Source organism: Ambystoma mexicanum, chromosome 5q, assembly GCF_040938575.1.
Source record: "Ambystoma mexicanum isolate Mex_15411 chromosome 5q, UKY_AmexF1_1, whole genome shotgun sequence".
Lineage (NCBI taxonomy): Eukaryota > Metazoa > Chordata > Amphibia > Caudata > Ambystomatidae > Ambystoma > Ambystoma mexicanum.
In genome coordinates, this window is record NC_090933.1 from 718,032,175 (window position 1) to 718,057,475 (window position 25,301).

The 25,301-nt window shown below is 43.5% G+C and overlaps 1 protein-coding gene across 1 annotated transcript in view; it reads right to left on the bottom strand.

Moving 5' to 3' along the window:
* TRPA1 (transient receptor potential cation channel subfamily A member 1) overlaps window positions 1-25,301 on the bottom strand; it is a 1,301,026-nt gene that overhangs the window by 151,882 nt on the left and 1,123,843 nt on the right. The window contains exon 23 of the mRNA XM_069621203.1: window positions 22,418-22,600. Coding sequence (XP_069477304.1) covers window positions 22,418-22,600 — 183 coding nt within the window. The remainder of the gene's footprint in view (window positions 1-22,417; window positions 22,601-25,301) is intronic.

The window sequence follows — 25,301 nt, forward strand, 5'->3', positions numbered from 1 at the left end:
GCTGCAGGTAGGATTGAGTGAAAGTGGAGTCTCTTCCTGGAGAGGAACCAGACAGGAGCACAGATGACACTGGGGCAGTGGGAGAGCACCAAAGCCTGAGCTCCCACATTCCCTCTAATAAATCCTCACCATGCCGGTCTGCATCTGGAAGAGGGGGGCCACTTTGTGTATTATCAGGCCCAATCAATACGCAGACAGATATGAAGTAGTGTATATTTCTGCAATTATTTCAACAAACAACTTCTAATCATCCTCGTGCAGGCCTCATGAACATGGATCACGCGTTATAAGAAGACGCATTCGTGACTGCACACTCTATCTGGGAACATGAGGTGAGGCACCATTCTTCTTTGTGCAAATCTCTCCTCTGTACCCTTCTCTACTCCACATTCTCGTCTGCTGTACACCCTTTTCTCCCAAGTCCCTTCCCTACACCCCACACCAAGTCACTCCTCTGACACACTGCCCTCTGCACTTTCTCACTTGTCTGTACTTCTCTCTCATTTGCAAAACCCAAAGCACCTCCTATATCATTTCTGCTGTACACCACCCTCCCTGTGTTCTGGTCTTTCCTGCACCCCTCTCTCCCCTGCACACACTGGTCACCCTGTGCTGCAAACCATCCCTATCTTTCATCTGCACTCCATTCTTGTTCCCATCTCTCCCCTCCCTTGTTCCTCTCTTTTTCTGTCCTCTTCACCATTTCTACCCTTTTTCACTTTGCAGCCCCACACTCTACTGCACCCCAGTCCCTCGCTTCCCATTCCCCAATGGCCAGCACCACACAACTCTCATCTACACTTACTCAGCACGTTCTCCTCAGTCCTCAGAGCACGTAGGCATCCTGGCTTACATTTTACAGTTTTTTTCTTGCACGCCTTGCATGACCAACCACACCAAATCTAGCTCCTAAGAATAAGCTGCTGTAACAGGCATGCCAGATCCATGACTTTAAAAGGGTCCATTGATACCTGCAAGCATTAACTCTTAAGAAATAGTCAGGAGCATGGATATTTGGAAGGGGGACAGACACAGAAGTCACTAAATCCACGTACTGCAGAGGCTCTATCCCCAAAATCTGATCGCACTGCGACCACTCAAGTACGCTCTCAGAAACAGCCAGGCTGACTAAAACAGGGTGAAGCTTAGCCAAGACCTACAGAAGATTAGCGCTTTATTCCTTTTAAGAGATGCACATGATAGGCACCAAAAAATGGTTTATTTTGAGCAGGGACAGAGTTTAGGTCTGTGCTGATAATATTTTGCTTTATGGAATATAATAACACTTTGCCATAGTGCTTCATGCTAGATGCTGTCAACTTCTAGGCAATGTAATAACAGGTATTATTACCCTCATTTGAGCAGCACTGAATTCATGAAAGGTTAAGTGGACCCTGCTGCTGGGTTTGAACTAGCAAAATGCAGGTAACCCTCATGTCAGAGACCAATCTTTAGGTGTGGTACCATCCAAACTTCAAGCAGGGGTGAGTTGGTGGGAAGAGGTGGAGGGATGTACCTTAAGTGTGGCTTACTCATATTAGAGTATACATCAAGTGTTTTCTCTTGTCTACTTTAGACATTACTATGACCCACGTAGCGGCCCTTCTTGAGATTGGCTCATCCTCATTTTACTTTATATGGTTTCATGAGGATTTTGTATACAATGTCAGGATGATAGCTCAGGCAGTGTCTGCACTTTGCAAGCCAGGCCTGGGGTACAAGGGACATCTTGGAGAAAATCCAGTCTTCGCCAGATTTTGTGATCCTCTGCGAATCGTGTGACCCCCCCACTGTGCATTATTTTCTATATATGTTTACTTGGGATCACCTAGAAGTGACTCGGTTGGCAGTGTACACTATAACGAAATGCCTCAATCGTAAATGTTCTAACAGAGTTTCTTGTTGCTCCATGTATGCTAAGCATGTAGAGTGAGTGTGAAGAAGAACAAAGTTTCACAGCAATAGAAGTCACCTCCAGCTGCGGGACTGGGTCTCATTTTGGGAAACAGTTATAGATACATAGAATTTGTAATGTATTTTTGCAGAGAAACGTATCAGGTGCAGTTAGCGTGATCCAACTTTAAGGAAATAAACTAGAAACAATCTCAAAGTAACCTGACGGTTTAGGGGCACTAGTATAGTGTAAGCAGCAAAAATAATCATCACGTCCTTCTCCTTAAAAAAGGCAATACATAATATATTAAACAGTGTTGTGGCATTTGTATAGAAACTGCATGTACATGTCAATATATACCGGCTCATATTGTGCACCCTTGATATTCTGCTGTATAGGTGAATGGCCGCTGTATTTTTTTGTGCGGCCTTGCAAGCCTGTGTTGGCCAATGCTTGGGTCTTAAATGTGAGCCCTGGCTGCCCATCAGTAAGGAACGAACAAAGAACTGTTCTGAAATATGATGTTCCTCTTTTGAAGGGGCATACTTTCATGAATTAAGAAAACATGAGGGAGGCACTGGCAGGGGCTTAGGTTTTTCAATTCATGAAAGTGTGCCACTGCCAGCGTCAGATATACAGTTTATAAACATCCGCTGCACGTTGCAAACTGATCAGGGAATCCTGGCCTCTTAATGTTTCATTGAAAAATTAAGAGACCAGGATTCCCTGATGAGTTTTGCAATGCACCACACGTGTTTAGAAACTGTATTTCTGACATTGGCACATTGAATTCACCCCAAATAAATCCACTGCCAACATCAGATATACAGTTTATAAACACGCATGACACGTTGCAAACTGATCAGGGAATCCTGGCATGATCAGTTTTTCAATGTGCTGTGCGTTTAGAAACTATATCTGACATTAGCAAAGCCGCACATTCCCTCCAATAAATCCTCCCCATGCCACCTTGCACCTGTGAGAGGGGGGGCACTTGTATCACTTACCTTACAGTAGCTGCTGCCTGCTCAGCCTGTTCTCACTCTGTCTCCCTCGATAACACACACGCTGTCACAAGCACAGAGTCACTGCAGCATGTGTCGCTGCCTGGCTTCTTCGTTCTGAAAAACAAAGGATGAGGCTGCGCACTAGTGCACTACGCAGGCAGAGCATGTGCAGTTTGTTTGTTCCCCGGCCTGGGCACATTCATTATGCACAGGCGCAGGGCAGCAGCAGAAGTTGCAGACAGTCAGTTTACTGTAATCTTGCAAAAGTAAAAGTAGAGACTACTTTGACTTTTGCGAGCTTACATGACAACTGTAGCCTGCAGTGCAGGCTGCAGTCGTATTTTACAGCAGAGACACAAATAATCTGTGGGGGATAAAAGCTATTATATCCCACCCACTTAAACTGTGGGGGGGATTTGTCCCCACATTCCCCCCCATGTCCTACGCCCATGCATTTGTGCCACTGAGCCATAGATGTTCTGTTTTACTGACAGAGTGGACCACGATGTATAGACATTAGAACTAATCTGACAACTTCTGATTTAATATGTGAAACACGTGTAATTTGCACATGTTTTAATTCTCTGCACTCCAGCAAGATCCTAGACTGCCACACAGATGCTCAGGTACCGCCAGTCATCATCCAGGAGGATGCACACCATGTGTCCATTGCATATCCCAACTCTGCTGCATGCTCACTAGGGAAAACACCTCACACTGCAACACAGATCTAACGCAGAGTAGCCTTTTTACCTGCACACACATAGCACGTGAGAAATCGTACAGACACCTTAGAGTTCTCAGAGAAACATATCCTTCTGAGACACAGAGATTCACTCCTGATGCTCCTGCACAGAGCATGGGTGGGTTCCCGGGGCTCACTGAGCAGAGCGGTCCACTTCAATATGGCCGCCATAATCGAGTGCCCAGAAACATCAGTTTCCTAGCCATTGCCATGATATAACAGGGACGCTTTTACCAATATGGCGGCATACTTCCTACTACAGATATCAGGCAGATTAGACTTGCGCAGCCAGCACCAACCACTGGAGAGGAGGCTCGCACTTAGGTAAGGCGCTGTACTGTAATGAAATGCTACCATTCTCATGCAATTGCAAATCTGCTATGCACATCGCGAGAACCACAGTATGTGTTAGCACTCACTGGGCCAATCAGATTTAATTACATGCGGGAGATGTACATACTTGCCGTCTATTAACATATAGATAATCTAGTTAGAATTGGTGAACCATGAGCCAACTCACCCGCGTCACTATTCTTTTATCAGGCACACCGACCAGATCAGGAGACTGGGATCACAAAAGGACCCTGCTCTACATGGTACTCTGCATGGTGCCTGCACAAGATTTCTTTCTATCAAGGCCACTCACAAGGGGAGCAAGTGCTTTACGTTGTCCTTCAGAAATCATGTGAAAGAAGGAGGGCTGTATTGAAGGGGGCTACAGAGTGATGGTATGTTTGTCTTATTGTAGACTTCGATTGAGGACAATCATTTTCCTAATCTGCATCCACCAATGGTGGACTGTCATTGCCACAACCATCGGTGTGGCACTACTTTTTGAATTGATGTACTAGAAGAATTCAGGCATGGTAACCTTGCCTTTTCAGGGGACTCTGTTCTGGCTACTTATTGAACACTTAAATTAATATCCCAGACATAGGCCCACACTGAGTAGATTATATTTTTCTTTCTAGAATTCAACCACAGGAGAGTTCATTTTAGCCCAGACTGCAATTCCTTGTCCTTATGAAGGCCATCTCACAGGCAATAGAATAGGCTAAAGGTCGAAACACAGTCATGTCGACTTTTTATACTGCACAATGCTTGTCACACACACTGGGCACTTATTATTTTATTGTTAAACACAATGTTAATACAGTACCCCATTTTTCAATCCTAATGGCATGTACCAAAGAGATACTTGATACTCTGAACATGTACTATGTGTCACTATCATTATGAATTGGGCTCACTGTGGTAATCACTGACTTGTACGAAATATTACATGTATCGTCTTTGTCAGAATCTTTATTAAATTGTTCTTTGGCACTTGTGGCTGTGCCGGGTTCGCCCTGATTATTTGTTATATAAAGTTTGTAGGACCTGGAAAGATCAGGGAATAGCCAGTTGCCCCTTTTTCACTATATCCAAGATATGACATGGTTCCAGATCCTGTCAGGAATCACCAAAGTTAACATGTTATTTATTTATTTATTGCATTAGTAAAGCTCCCAAACCCTAAGGCACCACAGAGCTGTTGCGAGACCAGTTACATGATACAATCTTAGACAACTAAATAGTAAATTTCACATTAAAGGATAGAACAACATGAATGGCAGATTAAGGACAGCAATCAGTGTTCAGGGACCTAAATGCCAAAGTGGGTGCTTATCAGTTAGGTGAAAACCTTGTTTCTTAGAGTTTTGTGGAATGTCCAGTAGGAGCTATCAGCTCTTAGTTTAGTGGGTGGAGAGTTCCAGTGGTTGACTGCTATCATTGGGAAGCTCGCCCCTCCTCCTTTCGCTCTTTAGGTTTTAGGTAGGGTGAGGCTGTGGGCATAGGTGGAATTTACCGGTCTATTGGATTGGGATCTCTCAATTATCTGGGCTAGGTATTGTGGTGCTGAGTTGCTCAAACATTTGTGAGACATCAATAGCGTTTTGAAAACGATCCTTTCTTTAATGAACCTGGCAGATAGACTGATTCAGCAAAAACATGTTTCAGGCAGTACTGGGCACCTACGATCGACATATCCTAGCCTCTTCAAGATTCCAGAAATGCATGTCATTCTCAGGCACTTAGGCTTACATTTTTATTAAATGTCCTACAGAGGGGCAAGGGTGAAATTATGGCTATGAATGAATATATTTAGTTTTGGCTACTCAACTGATGCCCAACTCATTGTTGATCTTATTTTATGATATCCCTAATCAGTGGCAGCCACTAATCGGATCGGTCAGGTATTGGCTCTGTTGAACAATGATGGTTGGGAAGAAAATCATACCAACGATTTGGAGGGAAAATCTAAGGATAATGATTGGATTGAAGATGGAATTGAAAGTTTTTGCACACACAAATATTTGGAACACATTTCTATAACCCCATGACTAACATCTAAAAGGCTGATACTTCCTGTAAAATGCAGTGGTACAAAAGGTAGAAGGTAACCTTGAGGAAGACTGCCAAATCTCATGTTATTGTTGTATACATGTGTTGCTGATTGTAGGGGAATATAAAATATAAATGAAGACAGCCTGAATCTAGAGTGTGCAGAGCTTTAATAATAACTCGCTTCATTTATTTGTTATGTGTTTCTTCATTTACCATAAAAACAGTGCACCTGTGGGATGCAGGTAATTACTTTCTCACTTGAAGGGATAGAATTCAACACAGATTTTCCACACACCAGGAACAATGCTATGAACTACTTCAGCAAAAACATATTTAAAGCAGTGGGCTTTGATTAACTTTAATTTTATGGTTCCTGCTACACATGAAGAAAAACACATGCTTATTAGAAACAACACTTTCAATGCAAAAACAAACATATGAGAAATGTTGCTACCACAGAATAAAACTTAGTTTACATTACTGAATGTGATTGCAAATGTAAGTTTACTTGTACAGCGACAAATCTTGTCAGTATGTTGGCTCACATATCAAATTAAATCCATTTCAAGCAAGAAGATAGAAAAATGACCCACTGTATAAATGGAAATGTGTTGTTCTTTCAGGAAAAATTGAGCACATAAGAAAGAAATCATTGTAAATTAAACAAGGATTAATCCCAATGGATGTACAGACCGACGCATAGACCATTACTCACAGTACTGCGCTACTGTTAAATGATGCCAGGACATACGCTGGCTACCCATACCATGTACAGTGCTCCCCTGCTCTCGAGCTAGGTCTGGGAAATAAACAATAAAATAAGTATTAATACATAATTAACATAAAGAATGGCTTGTAAAATATTTAAATAGGATATCATTCGCATTTTGATATGGCTTTGGGAATAGTTGAGGTTAGCTCTTCAGGGAATCCTGACAGCAACCTAATTTCTTCTGTTTAGTCCATCATACATGGTTTAACAGGAAATTCCAGGAGATTGGTGTGGCCATCTAAAGCAGCAAGTCTTATTTATCTTAAAGTGGAGAAACCCATTTGAAATCCATGTAAGCCAGACCATCCGTTCAAGGCTCCCGGTTAACGAAATACCACATACTCACATAGAGCCGGTTCAGGGGAAATATTTTTTAAGAAATAAACATTTAAATTAATGCAAGAGTAAATCCATAGTCTTCGGAAAAGATACAATGTACGCTAAACATATAGTCGAGCTCTGTTTTGCAAATTCCCTAGCTTCAATGAGCCACCATCCACTTATAGGGTTATCTCTTGACATCAGCTAAAGTCAAACAAAAATCCACCCGTTTCTCAGCAATGGAAACTCATACAAAAGGGCCTCTGAGATCTGTTTACCATGATGCTAGCATGAGGGTTTCATAATTCAGAGAAAATGAAACCTAAGATGTAACAAGCCTCAGAAATGCATTAGAAATTATTTTGGACATAAATCAATATGACCTAGAATCAAAATTAAATGTATGTATGACCTTGGGTTTTCTTCTACAAAATGAGAAAACAATAACTACAATATTAATAGGATTATTTAAAATTAATAAAGGTATACATATGAAAATGTTTCCATATTTGATTGCGCACATTCATGTCAGATATTCCTGTGGGGGCAATTGGAATCCAGAAATCCATATTTTATCAATGTTTTATTTTGCTATGATGAAATATTGAATACATATGATTGTGACCTTAAACTTGCCCAGAGTGTCCATTCTTCTGCCTGTCACATGTTTAACAATGTGATCAACCTGTAAAACGTAAGAGGGTTTTCGCTGAGAGTGTCTGACTGACCAATTAAAAGATGTGTTATCACATTGGCATATTGTGGGAATAATTCCCATTTGAAATATAGAAACACACATGGAATGAGAGAGACCCCTGTAATGAATTGAAAACTGCAGAGAAGGAGAACCCCTGTTCCAAATGTATGAAAGTTTAGATTACATGTGGAGGTGAATGTGCCATGAGAAAACTTCTAGAAGTGCAAGACCTGCTTTCATCGAAAAGAGAAATGGAGACCAGGAGGGGCCAGCTAACTGATAATTCCCTGGGAACATTTGAGGATCTCTGCTGACTATGTGCCTTAAATAATTATCTAAAAGAGAGCATGAAAATCACCCAATGTAATTGCACATACGCCCTCTAGAACACTTTCTCTACTAAATCGCAGCAGTGAGTGGCCTGGGGGATGATTTCCATCAGGGGAGGGATCTCATTGCAAATAGAATGCTTGAACTTGTGCAGTGGAAATCGCAGTTTGATTTTTCACTGTATTAAAAACCAATCCAAATGTGCTTTATTTGGGAAAAGATAGCATTTCTGCACTGATAAACTGAAGCTCTTTGTAAATCCAAAAGCAATTATATGAAACCCTGCAGGTTTTCACAGATGTATTCTGATGCTGGATTTATTGAAGGGTGCACATTTCCACATCTGCAGAATTGATTGACAATTTGTGACCTGCGAAAACTATAAATATTTAAAAAGACAGATTAGGTATGATCGGTAGCTCAGCTGTGTCAATTCCATTTTCATACAAAATAATGCCAACGTAAATGACATCCGTTCCTCACTCATAACATTGTACAGTAAGGGGAGGACCTTTCACCAATGGGGACCTGATCTGCAAAGAGAAGTTGGAGGGCTATTTATTCCATTGTTCATTGAATTAACCACACCACATTGTTTATTCTAAATTGACAGTACACTGTTCCTAAAGACATGCCTAAAGAGTCTGATGCAGGTCACTAACAATTGCATTCAACTTCCTTGCATATCATAGAAACCCACGGCATCACCTTTACATGGGAGGGAGATCCATTCAAACGTGTTTTACATCAATATTATTTTTCTCTGCAATCATTTTTTCATAACTTTACTTACTATTGAAAATGTTTTCATTTGCTATGTGAACTAGTTGGATATACTGGCCTATAAACAATACTATGATTATGATCTTGGATTGTGCGGTTTAAATATTGCATTGTCCTATTAGAAATATCATTTATCGATCTATTGTGTGACTGCATGTGTGCAGAGTTACTTAGTAAGTTTCACATACAGGCCAAATCTAGCTTCTGTAAGCCAGTTACAAACGTAACAAGATTTCATTTGGTGACGTCCAGAGCATAAAGTTAGGGGACCACCTTTCAACTGATTTTATTTGAATAAAATATTTAGGGGCTGATTCATGGAATGTGTGCGCCGAAAAACAGGGATTTGTGCGCCATTCTGCCTGCAAATCCCTGTTTAACAAATGGGGATTTGTGGGCAGAATGGCGCACAAATCCACGTTTTTCGGCGCACACATTCCATGAAACAGCCCCTATATCTTAATACAGCCGGTTTCTTGTCCCACATTCTTGGGTAGGATTGTATATTAGGGGGTGTTAAGTTAGGAATACCCACTTAGTGATGAACAGTTAGAACATACACAAAATATCTTGACATGATGTAATTTCTCTGTGAATGCACAATATTGAGTTTGCTTCTTTCCAGCCCTGGGAGCTTCTGCTCATTCAACCAAAAATGATACATCTATTTAAGCCCCAACATTTCTGCTCATGCAATTTCTTGTCCAACATCTGTTCAATCCTAACAGTTATCGCAGGTGAATATGACTGACACAATCTTAGTGTCTAAAAATAGAAATGATTCAGTATGAGGGAACCACTAAGTGATTTGGGCTGAAAATGACAGGGGTGGCAGGGCAGAGCAGGCTATGATAGTAAAGGTAAACATGTTTCTTTTCAAAAACTCCCCCAACTGACACACCAAGAAATGGAGGCAAGCCTTTCATGCCATGTGTCGGCCCGTACTGTGAATTAATTCTGTTCAAAATCCTGAAAGCACTAGATAATTTTAGAAAACACCCACAAGGACCTGGAACTAAACAAAACACTCCCTGATCATTGTTAGAAATAGGGTAAATATACTTTTATATAACATAATATGGGTCCAGGAGGAGGAATCTGCTCCAGGATTGCACGAGAAGTTTGTAATGGAATTTGAGAGGCCTGCCTGACCATGTGTTTTAGGGGTGCTCAACGAATACCTGTAGGCAACATTTGGGGAAAGTTGTGCTCTGCTATTTAACAGCCACCCTCTGAACTGCATCATGCACCTCTATATTGCTTTGAAAATGGGGCTTCCAAAGGTGGACAATGGGGGTCATTCCGAGGTTGGAGGTAAGGAATTACTGGCACTGGTAAGGGTGCCGATTCCAGTAATCCCTTACCTCCGTATTCCGAGGTCCCTTTGCGGGTCCTTCCTTACCTCCTGCTTTTAGCAGGAGTTAAGTACGGGACCGCAAAGGTACTTCGGAGGGCATTACGGTACCGTAATTTACGGTGCCGTAATTACCTCCTTCCCCATTCCCATTGAGCCCTATGGGGCAGAAATGGGAATGGGGAAGGGCAAAAGGTGAATGGGGAATTACCGGTCCCTGCAACCCTGGAATGGACCGGTAATTACTCCATTCACCATGCCGGATTTGGGACGGTTTCGGAGCCAACCATGGAGCTAATTACTCCATGGTTAGCTCCAAACCCGGAATGAGGCCCAATGTGTTTCAGGTGATACAATAACTCCCTTATTTCTGAACATGCATTACCATATTCAATGTGTAAGAGGCATTGGCAACAGCTAGAAAACTGTGATTAGTTAGGAATGCCTGGTAAATCTCTATCTAATACTGTCAGGAATTCACTAGTGGCAAGTGTGAAGCGGGGGCCTCTAAACCAGGATAAGCCTATGTGTGACCTGAAAAGGGGGCATCTAGGCCAGAAATATCCATATTACAAAAGACTCCTCTGTGTTAATGCAGGACCAGGGCTTTGCAAGCTCAGGAAGCGCTCCGGAGCCCAAAAGGGACCAAGAAACTACATTACCCAGAAGGCTTGCGTGACCACGAGCCTTCTGGGTTCCTCAGGACAACGCCCAACGACGTGCATGTACAATGCCGCTTGTGCTGATGAACACGAGAGGATCAAGACGTGCGCACAGAGGGCTCCTGCAGGCTGCCATCCTCGGGGCCATCCCCCGCCTCTGACAACTGCAGGCCTCGTGCCCTGCTACAGATAAGTGCTATTGCTATTATTGGGATAGTGTTTAACGCTCGCGCATGTAGCGCTTGGGGGCAGGCCATACCATAAGGGAATTTTGGGACCGCATGTCTCATTAGGTGAACGCAAGTAGCGTTCAAAACAGCTGAGTGTCGGAAGATTTGTGAGAAGTGCTAAGGTGCTCCCAGCTAACAGGGGCCACCGAACGTTGTCATTGGATCACCGGCACCTAGACTACTCCCTATTGCCACCCTTACTCTGCCGGAGGGTGGACACAGTTATAGCCTTGTAAACCATGTGTGAGTGTATGGATGCATTCACTAAGTAATTGTAGTCTCACATGATCCTTTGTTTCCTTCTAGCGCCACTCGCCGTAGGGACTCTGGTACGAACTTGGAACTGCAGCTCCTCAACTACACGACGCAAAGCTAAGTGTTCTGTTCTTTTGTTTTCTGTTAGTTTCGAACGTGTTGGTTGTGAGAAGGAACAACCAGCATGTTGTGTGTATTGTGCCCTAACAAGCCTGTTGCAGTAAGGCAAAGTTATGAGACACCTTTCTAATGCCTAAGAAAACCACGAGGCAATTCAGTAATGTGCATGTGAATAATGTAAATGTTTAGTACCAATCTGAAGGTTATAAGATTGTTATGTTAGCACCGGAAGTCTATATCAGGCAACGCTTGGGGCATTGTGTATGCAAGTATGTGTGAGTGACTGGGCACAGCACCTATAATCTCAGGCACCCCAGGAAAGGGCAACAGCAGCATCTATCCCTAAAGCCCCCTACCCATCCATTACCTCTACCTTACCCTCAACCTGGTTACCCTAAATCCCCCTACCTATCCAATTAGTGGATCCCTAACCCTCTGTCCCCGGTGGGTCGCGGAGGCCTGTGTTTATGTAACTTCCAGGCACCAAGACCCTACGGGGAGGCAGGTGTAAGTGCTACCTCCATGCAAGACTCAAGTAATCCTAACAGAAGCACAAGGCAAGCGCAAGTATTGTCAGGCACCTAGGTAGCACAAGTTTACTTTTTTACTTTTACTTTACTTTATTACATTTGTATAGCGCAACCATAAACCCATAGGTGTGAGGGCGCAGACAAAACACAAAAAGAGAGAGAAGGCCAGGAAATCAATAGGGAAAGGAACCGCAGACTGGGAACGACTATTTGAATGGGAAGGTTTTAAGGGCCTTCTTGAAGGTACTCAGAGCTGCTGAGTTTCTCAATTGATCTGGCAGAGTGTTCCAAAGAGCCGGCGCCGCAGAGGACTTTGGAGGACATTCTAGCAGCCTTACAAGAACTCAAAACAGAGCTGCCGGCAACAATGCATGATTACGCTAGTTTGGCAGGTCAGGTGCACACCCTGACGGTACAGGCCACTGCCCAGTCTACCCCTCTGCTTAGGGATCACGCACAACCCATGCCCGTACATGTGCAGGTTACAGTGGAACCCCCACTCCTCTTAGCGCCACCAGAAAGGTACCATGGAGAAACACAAAAGTATAATCAGTTTGTGATGCAGTGCCATCTACATTTTATAAACAAACCACAAGTGTTTCGTACAGCTCAAGCCCACACAGCCTTTATGATTTCCTATTTGGGTGGTGTGACAGCGACTTTGCCCCTCCCCCCCCTTAGTGACTAAAGACGATGCACTCTTGTATAGTTGGGATACATTCCTCAAAGAATTTGGTAAAATCTTTAACTGTAGACCAGCGGCATTAATAAAGGACAGGGAACTGCTCGCCCTTCGCCAGGGAGGAAAAGAGTTGGTCACCTAAGTAACCACATTCAACCGACTAGTGGTAGAAACAGACTGGCCGCAGGAGAAACGCTTGGCTCTATTTTATCTGGAGTTAAGAGATGAGATGAAAGATTTAATTGCGCAAGTGGATCCACTGCCTACTACTTGTTCCACCATGATAGACCTGGCATTGCGCTTAGAGCAGAGTAAGAGTAAACAGTAAGAGTGAAAAAACAACGGAGGAACCCATGCAGATAGGAACCGTCCACAGACCTTTGACTAAGGAGGAGAAAGACAAACAGTGGCGAGAGAAGCTATGTCTCTATTGAGGGAAGGCAGGACATTCTGTTTGGGAGTGCCCAGTAAAACCCAAAGAAGAATAGCCGGGAAATGCAAATGCTCACCAGTAAGGGTGGCCCGGGCGAGCCAACTTGAAGATACCCCAAGGTAGTTAGCGAATACTCTGCAGGAACAAATAACACGTGTGGCAATTCCAGGTTTCAGTAGTTGGAAAAATAAGCGGGTGCCTGTGTCATTGATGGTAGATTCGGGTGCCATAGGGAATTTTGTTGATGAAAGGTTGGCGAGTTGACTGTGGTTGCCTCTTGAAGACAAAGAACACCAAGAAGTGGTAAAATCTGTGGACGGGTCCCCGTTGATCTCGGGCCCAATCACGAAGCAAACCCTGTGCATGCATCTAGAATGTGATCCAGGACATCATGAGGATCTTTGATTCAAAGTCATTGCAGCACCCCAGTTTTGCTTCATTTTAGGGTTATCTTGGTTGGGCTTGCACAATCCTGAGGTGGATTGGACCCAAGGTTCAGTATGTTTCTCTTCTAATCATTGCTTGGAACGTTGTCACCTTGATTCCAACGAAAGTGCTAATCCTGGGATTCGAACAGCATTGGGGTGCGAACACATAGTAGGAAACATGGAAATAAACCTGCCAGTGGAATACAGGGAGTACACAGATGTCTTCAGTAAAGCCGCCGCGGAAATATTGCCACCCCACAGGTCATTTGATTGCAGAATCGATTTAGAACCCGGAGCTGCGTTACCATGTAGTAGAATTCACACATTAACAGAATCCGAGAATGAGCACTTGCGGGCATATATTGAGACAAATTTAGCCAATGGGTTAATTCGTCATTCCACCTCGCCGGTATCCTCACCATTGTTCTTCGTCCCAAAGAAGACCGGGGACCTAAGAACCTGTATCGACTACTGAGCAATCAATCGAATAATGGTGAAGAACCGATACCCCCTACCCTTAATCCCTACCTTGTTGGATCAAGTACGGGATGCTAAGATCTATACAAAACTCGATTTGCGTGGTGCTTAACATCTGGTGCGGGTGCGTGAAGGAGACGAGTGGAAGACGGCCTTCAGAATGAAATTTGGACTTTACGAATATCAGGTAATGCCATTTAGTCTCTGCAACGCACCCGCCACCTTTCAGCACTTCCTCGATGAGGTTCTATGGGGATATTTGGATGTTTTTGCTGTAGTCTACATAGACAACAGCCTCATTTGCTCCCGAAACCTAGAAGAATACTAAGAACATGTACAAGCAGTTTTGCAATGCCTACGAGAACACCAATTGTGTGCCAAATTTGAAAAATGTGATTTTCATCAGACTACTGTAGAATTTCTAGGGTTTATCCTTTCTCCAGAGGGTGTGGCCATGGACACCAAGAAGGTGCAAGCAATCACAGAATGGCCGTCACCATCATCGGTGAAGGACGTCCAAAAGTGTTGGGCTTTGCCAATTTCTATAGGCGTTTTATCGATGGATTTGGCCAAAAGGTACAACCAATCACTCGCCTTTTAAAGAAAGGTGTTACATTCCTGTGGGACGCAGCAGCAGAAGAGAGTTTCCAAGCTTTGAAAAAGGCATTTGTGACGGCTCCCGTGCTACTACATCCAGACCCAACTCGCTCTTATATCTTGGAAACAGATGCCGCTAGCTATGCCCTAGGAGCAGTCCTGTCTCAACGAGACGATTCCGGGCGTCTATATCCTGTTTCTTACTACTCACGTTCTTTGCTCCCTGCAGAGCAAAATTATGTGATGGCTAATCGGGAGCAGCGTTCGGCGAGTGGCGCCATTATCTGATGGGTGCTAAACATACAATAACCATATTGACAGACCACCATAATTTGTAATTTTTGAAGTCTGCTAAAGCCTTGACTCCCAGGAATTGTGCTGGGCCATGTATTTTGCCGACTTTGATTTCGTAGTGACTTATCGTCCTGGGGCTGAAAACAGGAAGGCCAACACACTATCTCTCTACCCAGGAGCGGAGTACAAGGTCCACAGGGAGGAAGAACCAAAACCTATAGTATCACCTACACGAATCATTTGTGGCATCATAGTGGATGACATGTTTAACAATATCAGGAAGGCGATGACTGCCCGAGAACTAGCTCAATGGACTGAAACAACTAAAAAGCAAACAGTGAAGAATGGGCTTCCTTTCCATGGTACTGCTTTGTAACTGCCTACTACAGCTATCCATGAACAGGCTATTAAGTGGTGCCACGACTCACCGTTCGTAGGCCATCCAGGAATTGCCAAGACTTGTGGGCTAGTGATGCTCCACTTCTCGTGGCCCAAAATTAAACAAGACATAGTTCACTACATACATGGGTGTGAATGCTGCCTAAGGAATAAATCAAAACACCAGACGCCAGACGGAATGCTGCAGCCTTTACCCTCACCACCACTGCCCTGGCACACCATATCCCTAAATCTAATAGTAGACCTGCTGACAAGTTGGGGTTTCACCACCATCCTTGTGGTAGTAGACTCATTAACCAAATTAGCACATTTCATACCCTGCGAAAAAGTCCCAACAGCTAAGATACTGGTGGATCTCTTCCTCCAGAACATTATACGTCTTCATGGCATTCCCCAGCACATCATATCTGACCAGGGTTCGTAATTTACATCACGTTTCTGGCAGGCCTTCTGTGAATCAATGGGTGTACAAATGAAATTGCCCACCAGTTACCATCCGGAAACAGATGGTCAGACAGAATGAGTGAACCAGACCCTAGAGCAATATTTACGCTGCATGACATACGATAATGATTCCACTTGGGCAGATGTAATCTGGCTAGCTGAATTGGCATACAATAATGCGGTACATACGACTAATGTGACCCCAATTTTACGGTACCTATGGTTATCACCCATGATTCCAATCTGTTCCACATACAATCATAGACACAGTACCAGCTGTCCTAGAACACCAAAAACACTTGAAGAGTATAGTACACCATACTCATTAACCTCAATGAAGCTGAACAGGCCTATAAATCTCAGGCAGACAGAATATAAGGTTGGGGATACAGTGTGGTTGGCTTCACGTAATTTACATCTAGTGGGCTCTTGTAAATTCCAACCTAGGTTTCTAGGTCCTTTCCCAGTGGAAAAAATCACAAATCCGGTTGCAGTCCGTCTAACGCTCCCACCTCAAATGCGAATACATCCAGTTTTCCGTGTGGCATTGCTCAAACCTGCCCCAACCTCTGTATGCCAAAAGAAAACCACCACCCATTGTTGTGGATGGGGTTCCTGAGTTCGAGGTGAAAGCTATGTTATACTCCCACCTCGGTCAAGGACAACTGTACTATTTAGTGGATTGGCTGGGATATGGCCCTGAGGAACGCTCTTGGGAGCCAGATTCATATATTCATGCCCCACGTCTTCTCCGTGCATTCCATCAAAGACACCCCACTAAGCCGGGCCCTGTTGGGAGGGGGAGTACTGTCAGGAATTCACTAGTGGCATAATTGAACAGGGGGCTCTAAGCCAGGATAAGCCTATGTGTGACCTGAAAATGGGGCCTCTAAGCTGGAAATATCCATATTACAAAAGACTCCTCTGTGTTATGTGCAGTACCAGGGCTTTGCAAGTTCAGGAAGTGCTCTGGATCCCAAAAGGGACTAAGAAACTACATTACCCAGAAGGCTTGTGTAACCACGAGCCTTCTGGATTCCTCAGGACAACGCTCAACGCACTGCGCATGCGCACTATAAGCATGCACAACGCCGCTTGTGCTGATGAACACGAGAAGGCTCTTGCAGGCCGCCATTTGCGGGGGCATCCCCCGCCTGTGACAACTGCAGGCCCTATGCCCTGCTACAGCTAAGTGCTATTGTTATTATTGGGATAGTGTTTAATGCTCGCGCACGTAGCGCTTGGGGGCAGGCCATACCACAAGGGCATTTTGGGACCCCAAGCCACATTAGGCAAACACAAGTAGTGTTCGAAACAGCTGAGTGTCGGAAGACGTGTGAGAAGTGCTAAGGTGCTCCCAGCTGACAGGGGCCACCGAACGTTGTTGTCAGATCACCGTCACCTAGACTACTCGCTATTGTGACCCTTACTTAGCCGGAGGGTGGACACAGTTATAGCCTTGTAAACCACGTGTGAGTGTATGGATGCATTCCCTAAGTAATCGTAGTCTCACATGATACTTTGTTTCCTTCTAGCGGCGCACGCCATAGGGATTCTGATACAAACTTGGAATGCAGTTCCTCAACTGCACGATGCAAAGCTAAGTGTTCTGTTCTTTTGTTTTCTGTTCATTTCGAACGTGTTGGTTGTGAGAAGGAACAACCAGCATGTTGTGTGTATTGTGCCCTAGCCAGCCTGTTGCAGTAAGGCAAAGTTATGAGACACCTTTCTAATGCCTAAGAAAACCAGGAGGCAATTCAGTAATGTGCATGTGAATAATGTAAATGTTTAGTACCAATCTGAAGGTTATAAGATTGTTATGTTAGCACCGGAAGTCTATATCAGGCAACGCTTGGGGCATTGTGTATGCAAGTATGTGTGAGTGACTCAGCGCAGCACCTACGTTCTCAGGAACCCCAGGAAAGGGCAACGGTAGCATCTATCCCTAAAACCCCCCAATCCATCCATTACCTCTACCTTACCCTCAACCCGGTTACCCTAAATCCCCCTACCTATCCAATCAGCAGGCCCCTAAACCTCTTTCCCCGTCAGGTCACGGAGGCCTGTGTTTATGTAACTTCCAGGCTCCAAGACCCTACGGGGAGGCAGGTGTACGTGCCACCTCCGCACAAGACTCAAGTAATCCTGACAAATACCAATACACAAGTCAACACTGTTGCTTTTGTCAATTCTTGTTTTTAACAATACAAGGGAACTATATGAATCAAGTATCTGAAGCCACAGTTGGTTAAGACATTTTTAATACACACGTAGCACATACAGAATTGCAATTAAGTTTTTAACTCTCAGCAAACCGCTTAGAACTAACATTTCCAACTAGTATTGAACATAATTGGGAACTATAAGGCTGACCAACAAACAGTAGCCGAAGCATATGAAGTCATAAAACAATGGATGTCAACGAACTAGTATTGAACATAATTGGGAACTATAAGGCTGACCAACAAACAGTAGCCGAAGCATATGAAGTCATAAAACAATGGATGTCAACGAATTGGCTCTGCTGGAATGCTGCAAAAACTGAGCTGATGCTTTTTGGCTCCCAGCATGCCCAATTCAAACTAAGCCAAGACTATAATTGTTTTACAATAGAAGGTGCTAAAATTAAAACCGTGAAGAAAGTTAAGACTTTGGGCACCTATGTGGAGGAAAGTCTTGATAATGAGGCACATGTCACAGCCATTTCTACCAACGCTAATTACCATCTAAAGGTATTGAGACAACTAGCCCCATTGATATCAGTAAAAAATTGCATAAAAATTGTAAGAGCTGTAATATTGCCTCACGTGGATTATTGCAACGCACTGTTGGGGGAGCAAATAAGGCTGACATCCAACAGTTGCAGAAGATACAAAATGCAGCTGTCAGAATCATCTTCCAGATGAAAAGCTCGGAACCCACCAGTGCGGCCAGAAGAAAACTTCACTGGCTTCCAGTGGCAGCTCGTATCCAATTTAAAATACTCACCATGTGCCATAAGTGTATTTTTGGAAACGCTCCTGCATATTTGAAGGAGAAGATTAACGTCTATCAACCAACAAGAAGCTTACGTTCTTCGGCTGATTCTTTGTTGGTCTTGCCCCGGATAAAAAGGTCTTGTGGCTTAGGTCGGGCCTTTTGTATCCGAGGTGCGCAAGCTTGGAACTCTCTCCCGTGACAGATGCGCAAGATAGATAACCACCTTGTTTTCCATAAACAGTTGAAGACAATCCTGTTTAAATAGAGTAACTCCTGCTCTGTTTTCTTCTACTTCTATCCTTCAGCGCCTGGATACCTGCGGGCTTTGGCGTCTTATAAGCATAATTAACATAACATAACATAACATTGTCAGACCAAAATTTGATGTTACTGCTTTTTATATATAGCTAAAAGAGATATCAGGAATGTGTGTTTTAGGTGGGGAGGGGCAAGCAGTGTATTGAAATAAATGGCCATAGGCATTAGTATAACCATCAACAGTCAATAGGTGGTATGGCGAATCAAGGGAATTCATCCCTTTTCCCCAAGAGGAACCTCCCCTAGGGGGTCTGGTCAAGTGGGCCCTCACTGGGAGAGATTCCCCCTTAGGGAACAAGGACTCCCATTCCATATAAGGGACTCCCTAAGACTTTCCCCATGATAGAATACATGAGACAATCTGATATGCAAAGCACAACTACATGCAGAACATTGGCTGAAGGTGAGAATACAGTATGTCACTTTCATCAAGAGAGCAACTGTGTCACTTTAAGAGAAAACCTCCAATGGACTGCGACAAGGAGGTTAAAGAGAAAGCAGACATGCAGCATGAAAGAGAATGAGAGAGATGCATATGCCAGCAGGAGAGGTCCCCTGTAATCATAACATCTGACAGAGGTGGAGCTGAGAAGAGCCACAGAGCCTGCAAAGTTTAGATCGACTCTGAATGTGAGAGACAGATGATGGAATACCAGCGTGTGCAGGCCAAAAGAGGCGAAGAGAAGGAGAAAATAGGTACTGGTGGTGGCATGACCACAGAGACTCTGTAGTGGGCAGGCAGCCCAATCAGCAATTCCGACACAACCTGGTTGTGCAGCAACCCATCCAGGCAGCAGAAGGAATACCAGGGTCTCAAGCGGAACAAGGAAAGAACACTGGCGAGATCAAGCTGACAAAGAAGTGGGAGGAAAAGAATGTTCCCAAGTGACTGCTGGCCCCATAGATGTTCACCTGAAAGGATGGAGGTAACAGGGAGATTGGGAGGACTGGGAGGCCACAGGGGGCTCGTTATGAATTGAAATAGCGCTGTCCCAGTGAAATTGACAAAACCCCAAATATAAAATGGAAGGAAACTCGTCCCAGTAAGATGGACGGAATGCTAAATATATAATTGATGTACTTTATATATAGTAATCTGACAAAGAGAACCCCTAGCAAACCTGTGAACAAGTACATTAACACTGGGGTCACACTACCATCCGAAGAGTGAAAATATCATCAAGTGAGGGCAAGAGAAGCCTATGAGATAAAAGGTACACAGGAGACACCGCAGCTGAGAAGGGGGAACATTAATTACCCCAAAAAGATACCACATCTACGAGAGTGTAACTTACAAGAATACTAAAGGCCCAATAGCCTGGGTCAAAGGACCAAACCAAGTTCAAGAAAGGACTTGTGGAGGACAGTCCACAAAAATAGGGGTAAAGCAAAAACCATTGTGTGGGAGTTAAAAGAGTTGGTACAGAAGGTGACTAGTCACTGGTCCTTATTACAAGCCTGGCAGCCTGGAAATAATGGTACCGGTTGCAACATACCGTTACCCTTTCCAGACCACCAGGCTACGAGAATGCCTGAAGGTCTGACCTGACCGGAGCACCGGCCTCTGCAGGCATCGTTTTCATGGAAGCAATGGTGCCAATGCTTTTGTGTCCCCATTCCAATGGAGTCATATGGGAGTCCACAGGAATGAGGATTTACACTTTCTGCCGCCTGACATCCCGGGCCGCCGGGGCTTGTAATGTCCTGGTGGCACCGGGATCTTAGGCAGCGGAACAGTGTTACAAGGTCGGCGGCAACCCACCGGTAGCACCGGCGGCTTACCGCTGACCTTGTAATGAGGCCCACTTTGTTTGATTAGTTGTAGGGTCAGTTAGGGTTACAGTTTTGAACCACATACTTTTTCATTTGGACATTTCCTTATGACTAAGAAGCACCTCAGTTATTCATATAGGTAGGGGACACCCCATAGTGCTAGGGAAAGATAGGCCTTATTCCTATTGTTTAATAAACATGTATTGGACATGTCATCACAGTGTCTTCGTCCTTCTTCTGACCCACCACAGTGGGTAAGTAACCAAACAACACCCACAAGCTGTGCTGCCACGCTCACATCATCTACCCTTTAGTTGAACTCCAATGCAATAGTTTCAGTTTATACATGATGCTTAAGCACCAATAAAGCACCACTTAGTATCCAAAACGAAAAAATAAATGGCTATTCTCATTGCTTTTCTCACTATAGCTTCTTTGAAGGCTGTTTTATTGTAACCGTAATCCAAGAGCACAGGACACCTTAGCATGTACTCTGACTAGGTTGGTCTCTCAGATCCCTTCTACAGGGCTGGTTCTGAAAATCCATCCTAACAGTAAATACACAGTAGATTAGGTTGAAAAGTTACACCCATGATTCCTGCACTTGATTTGGCTGTCATAATCAAAGCGCTGGGCAGCACAGGCATGCTCAATATTTCATTAATTTTACATATTCATGATTTGATTTCGTGGATACTCTATGGCATACACAAGCCACCCTAGAACTACTGTATATCCTTTCTACAGGACTGCACACACATCGGATTAACCAGATGCATGGGTAGCGGATGTGTGCGTCTTAAAAACTTTGAGCATGCTGTACCCACAGTCTCTACCCATGATATCCGATGACATGTGATCTGTTTACATATGCTAAGTGGCCCACAACAATGTGCATCAGATCACTTCATAGCAATCAATTTAAAAAGCAAAATTGAGCAGCATCTACCAGGTAGATTACCAGCATAACTGTTGGTGACCCCTCTCCAGTGTGTACTCAATCAGGATAAGGATGACGTTTCTTAGTGTTATCCTTTCTTTGTTGAAGAAACTACTCAGTGTTCAAAGACACCAGGAAGGTACACGACTATAAAGCCTTTTGATCAGAACTTAAGCATCACCTTTTTTAATAAGATTGCTCAATATCGTATGTAGTAGTTCCCTTTTCTGCCTCCAAGAAAAACTAGATGAACAATGTGTGCAGCCTTCTTATTACCATTGTATGTTGAAGGAAACCTTGTCTTTGGTCCATGTACGCAAACGTCAAATTATTTCTCGATGTATGCTTCCGCTGAATCATATTTTGTTGCTCTTTGGGTTTGTTTCATACTGCAGTGTTCAATGTATGTTTTTTTTTTTTTACTTTATACAGAAAACTGACATACTGTCCTTCAATGTTTGTGCTTTCGGAAAAGGCACAAAGAGTAAACAATATCAAAGAATAACTGTCTCCATTCAATGACTCACTCTGCACACCTTCTAATATTTATTAAAGTTAGACTTACGAGCAAGTTCATAAGAAGGATTGGAATCAGCATGGTGAAAATGATGAGATGAAACACGCTAAGGCCTCCATATGGCATTTGGTCTTCAATCAGTGGATGAAGGAACCCATCTTGGTAATTAATATCTCCAAGCATCATTGAGAAGGTTTGCATCAGTGAGAAGTAGGGAGTGCTGAAGGTTGTCTGAAAAATAGAGAACAATATATAATGCAGTCAAAGTGCAAGAGTATTTTTATATTCTCTATACCTTCTAAGGTAAGTGCATATTTATAAGTAACAGGTACATTCCAGTGAATTCAACTTAGATTACACATGGAATACGTTAATCTGTAGAATGTATTAGGTAAGAAACATTTGTGATTTGGGTATTCTACGAAATCAGTGATCGAGCAAGTCCTAAGTGTAAAAAGAAACGGAGAAACAGAGGCTACAATTAATACATACTAACATGTTTGAAAAATAAATGAATTACCTCAGATATGCTATGATTTAAAGAAATTATACAATTACATGGACATCTATAATCCAATGTAAAGAATGATGGTATAATGGTGATTATATCATCATAACACACCCAATGTGTGATATGTTATGGTAAAGTTAAACATCAAATTCCACCTTCTAGCAGTGAAGACTAGAAGCTGGAGAATAGTACAAGTAAACAGAATACGTTTTGTTAAGCATTAGTCACAAGGATAGGGCATGATCGCATATCCAGATAGGCTGTGCCTTACAGATCTGAAAGGTAAATGTGTTTCCTTTGGGATTGTTGTCAATATAACTGTATTCACAAAACATGTTAAATGTTAGATGGGTAGCAGATTGACCACACTTTATCAACAATTTCCTGCACTGCTGAATGTCAACGTTGGGGGTAAAGTGGAGAATTTACCTCAAGCACATGGCTGGGAATAACTCGTATGACGTACCTCGAAATATGGGTGAAATATTTGGAAATAATGACTGCCTGCAGTAACTCTGGCCAATCCCCAATACAGTCCTATGGACTCCGAAAATGGGGATTAGCACTGCCTGCCCACAGCCAGGTAATCCAAACACATTACAAGCAAAGCCCATACACCACTCATATAAACCTCCTCCTCCCCTCACACACACACACACACACACATCCACACACCACCATGCTCTTGGACAGCTACAACAAACTCAACAAAATAGCCCAGCACAAAACAAATAAACACCTTGCAACCACCACCCTGAGACATGGTTCAACAATTCCCTCCTCTCAATCAAATTAAAAGCCAGATGCCTACAAAGTTCCTGACAAAGGAACCCATGCCTCCCCCAAAACACCCCTCAAAGACAGCAATTCCAAATACAAGATGGCAATAGACAGTGCCAAATCTCACTACATACAAATACTTTCATCTGCCCCAATTGAACACAGACATGTTTTAACATAGTCTAAACATAGTCTAAACACTCTCCAAACTGCCACCCACTCCTACTGTGCTCAAATCCACTCCAGTATGCAACTCCCTCATGGACCACTTCAACTCTGAAATACACATCAGACAAGCCCTCCTCTCGGCAGTCCCCCTTCCTCTCCCTACACACAAACCTTTCAATGCAAGAGACAAATTCCACCCCATCAACTGAGACACCCTTATCACCCCCATAGACAAAACCAAACCAGTGCACTTCCTGAATGACACATTCCCACCGAAGGCCACATCAAAGTCCATCACCACCCTGGGTCAACATCATTAACACCTGTCTATTATATGGTGCAATCTGCTCCACAATCAAAACAGGAAAAGTCTCCCCACTATTCAAGAAACCATCCATCAACTCAAAACTACCAATCATTCACTATCCTGCTATACCTCACCATAGCCTGTAAGAAGTCAAGTCCAAATGCACTGCACGGCACCACAATTGACCTCCTAAACCCCTCTCTTTCAATCAGGCCCTCTACCCATCCACAGCACCAATACCACTGCACTTCACATCCTGGATGGCTTCCACAACATCACTGATGAAGGACACACAGCTCTGTTTGTACTCCTCAAGCTTTTTGTACCATTTGACACCATAAACAATACTATTCACCTAAAGATCCTCTCCGATAGTTTCAAACTGTCAGGAACTGTTCTCAACTGGTTAATGTCCTCCCTCACTAATAGTACACAGTTTGTCTCCATGCCCTCCTATTGATCCAACAGCACTCCCATCAAGTATGGGGTTCCCCAATGAGCTGTCTTATCTCCCTGTCTCTTTAAACTATATGTTGAATTCCTCAGACCCTTAGCAACCACAGTATCCATGCGCACCAATAAACAAATGACATGCAAACATACTTCCAAATCTACTCCTTCTCGGAAACCCATCATCACTACCTGAATGTACTCACACTTCCTCTCACGCAACCAACCCAAACTATAGTATCTACTCATCTGCACCCCCAGCCACAAGTCTCCCACCTATCCAATGACAAAGCACACCGACCCCTGAACTCACCATTCAAGACCCCAGAGTTCACGAATCAGCCACCACCTATCCTTCAACTGCCACCTAGCTGACATCATCAAAGCATGAAAAATATAACTATACATCCTAGACAAGATAAGGCACTCCCCTTCCCCAATAAGTTCCACAATACAGTCCAAGTACTAGTTTTGTCCAAGCCAGACTATAGAAATGCAATCCTCACTGGACTCCCAATAATACTCATGTGCACTGAAAACCATGCACAACGCAGCATCAACAATCATCCTGTGCTTACCCAAACATGCACCCATAACCACAGTACTCACCCAGCTCCACTGCCTCATCGCAAACAAGAGGATTGCTTTCAAAACACTCTGCACCATATACAAAGCCATTCAACTGAAAACCACATTCTCCCTTTATATCAAACTGA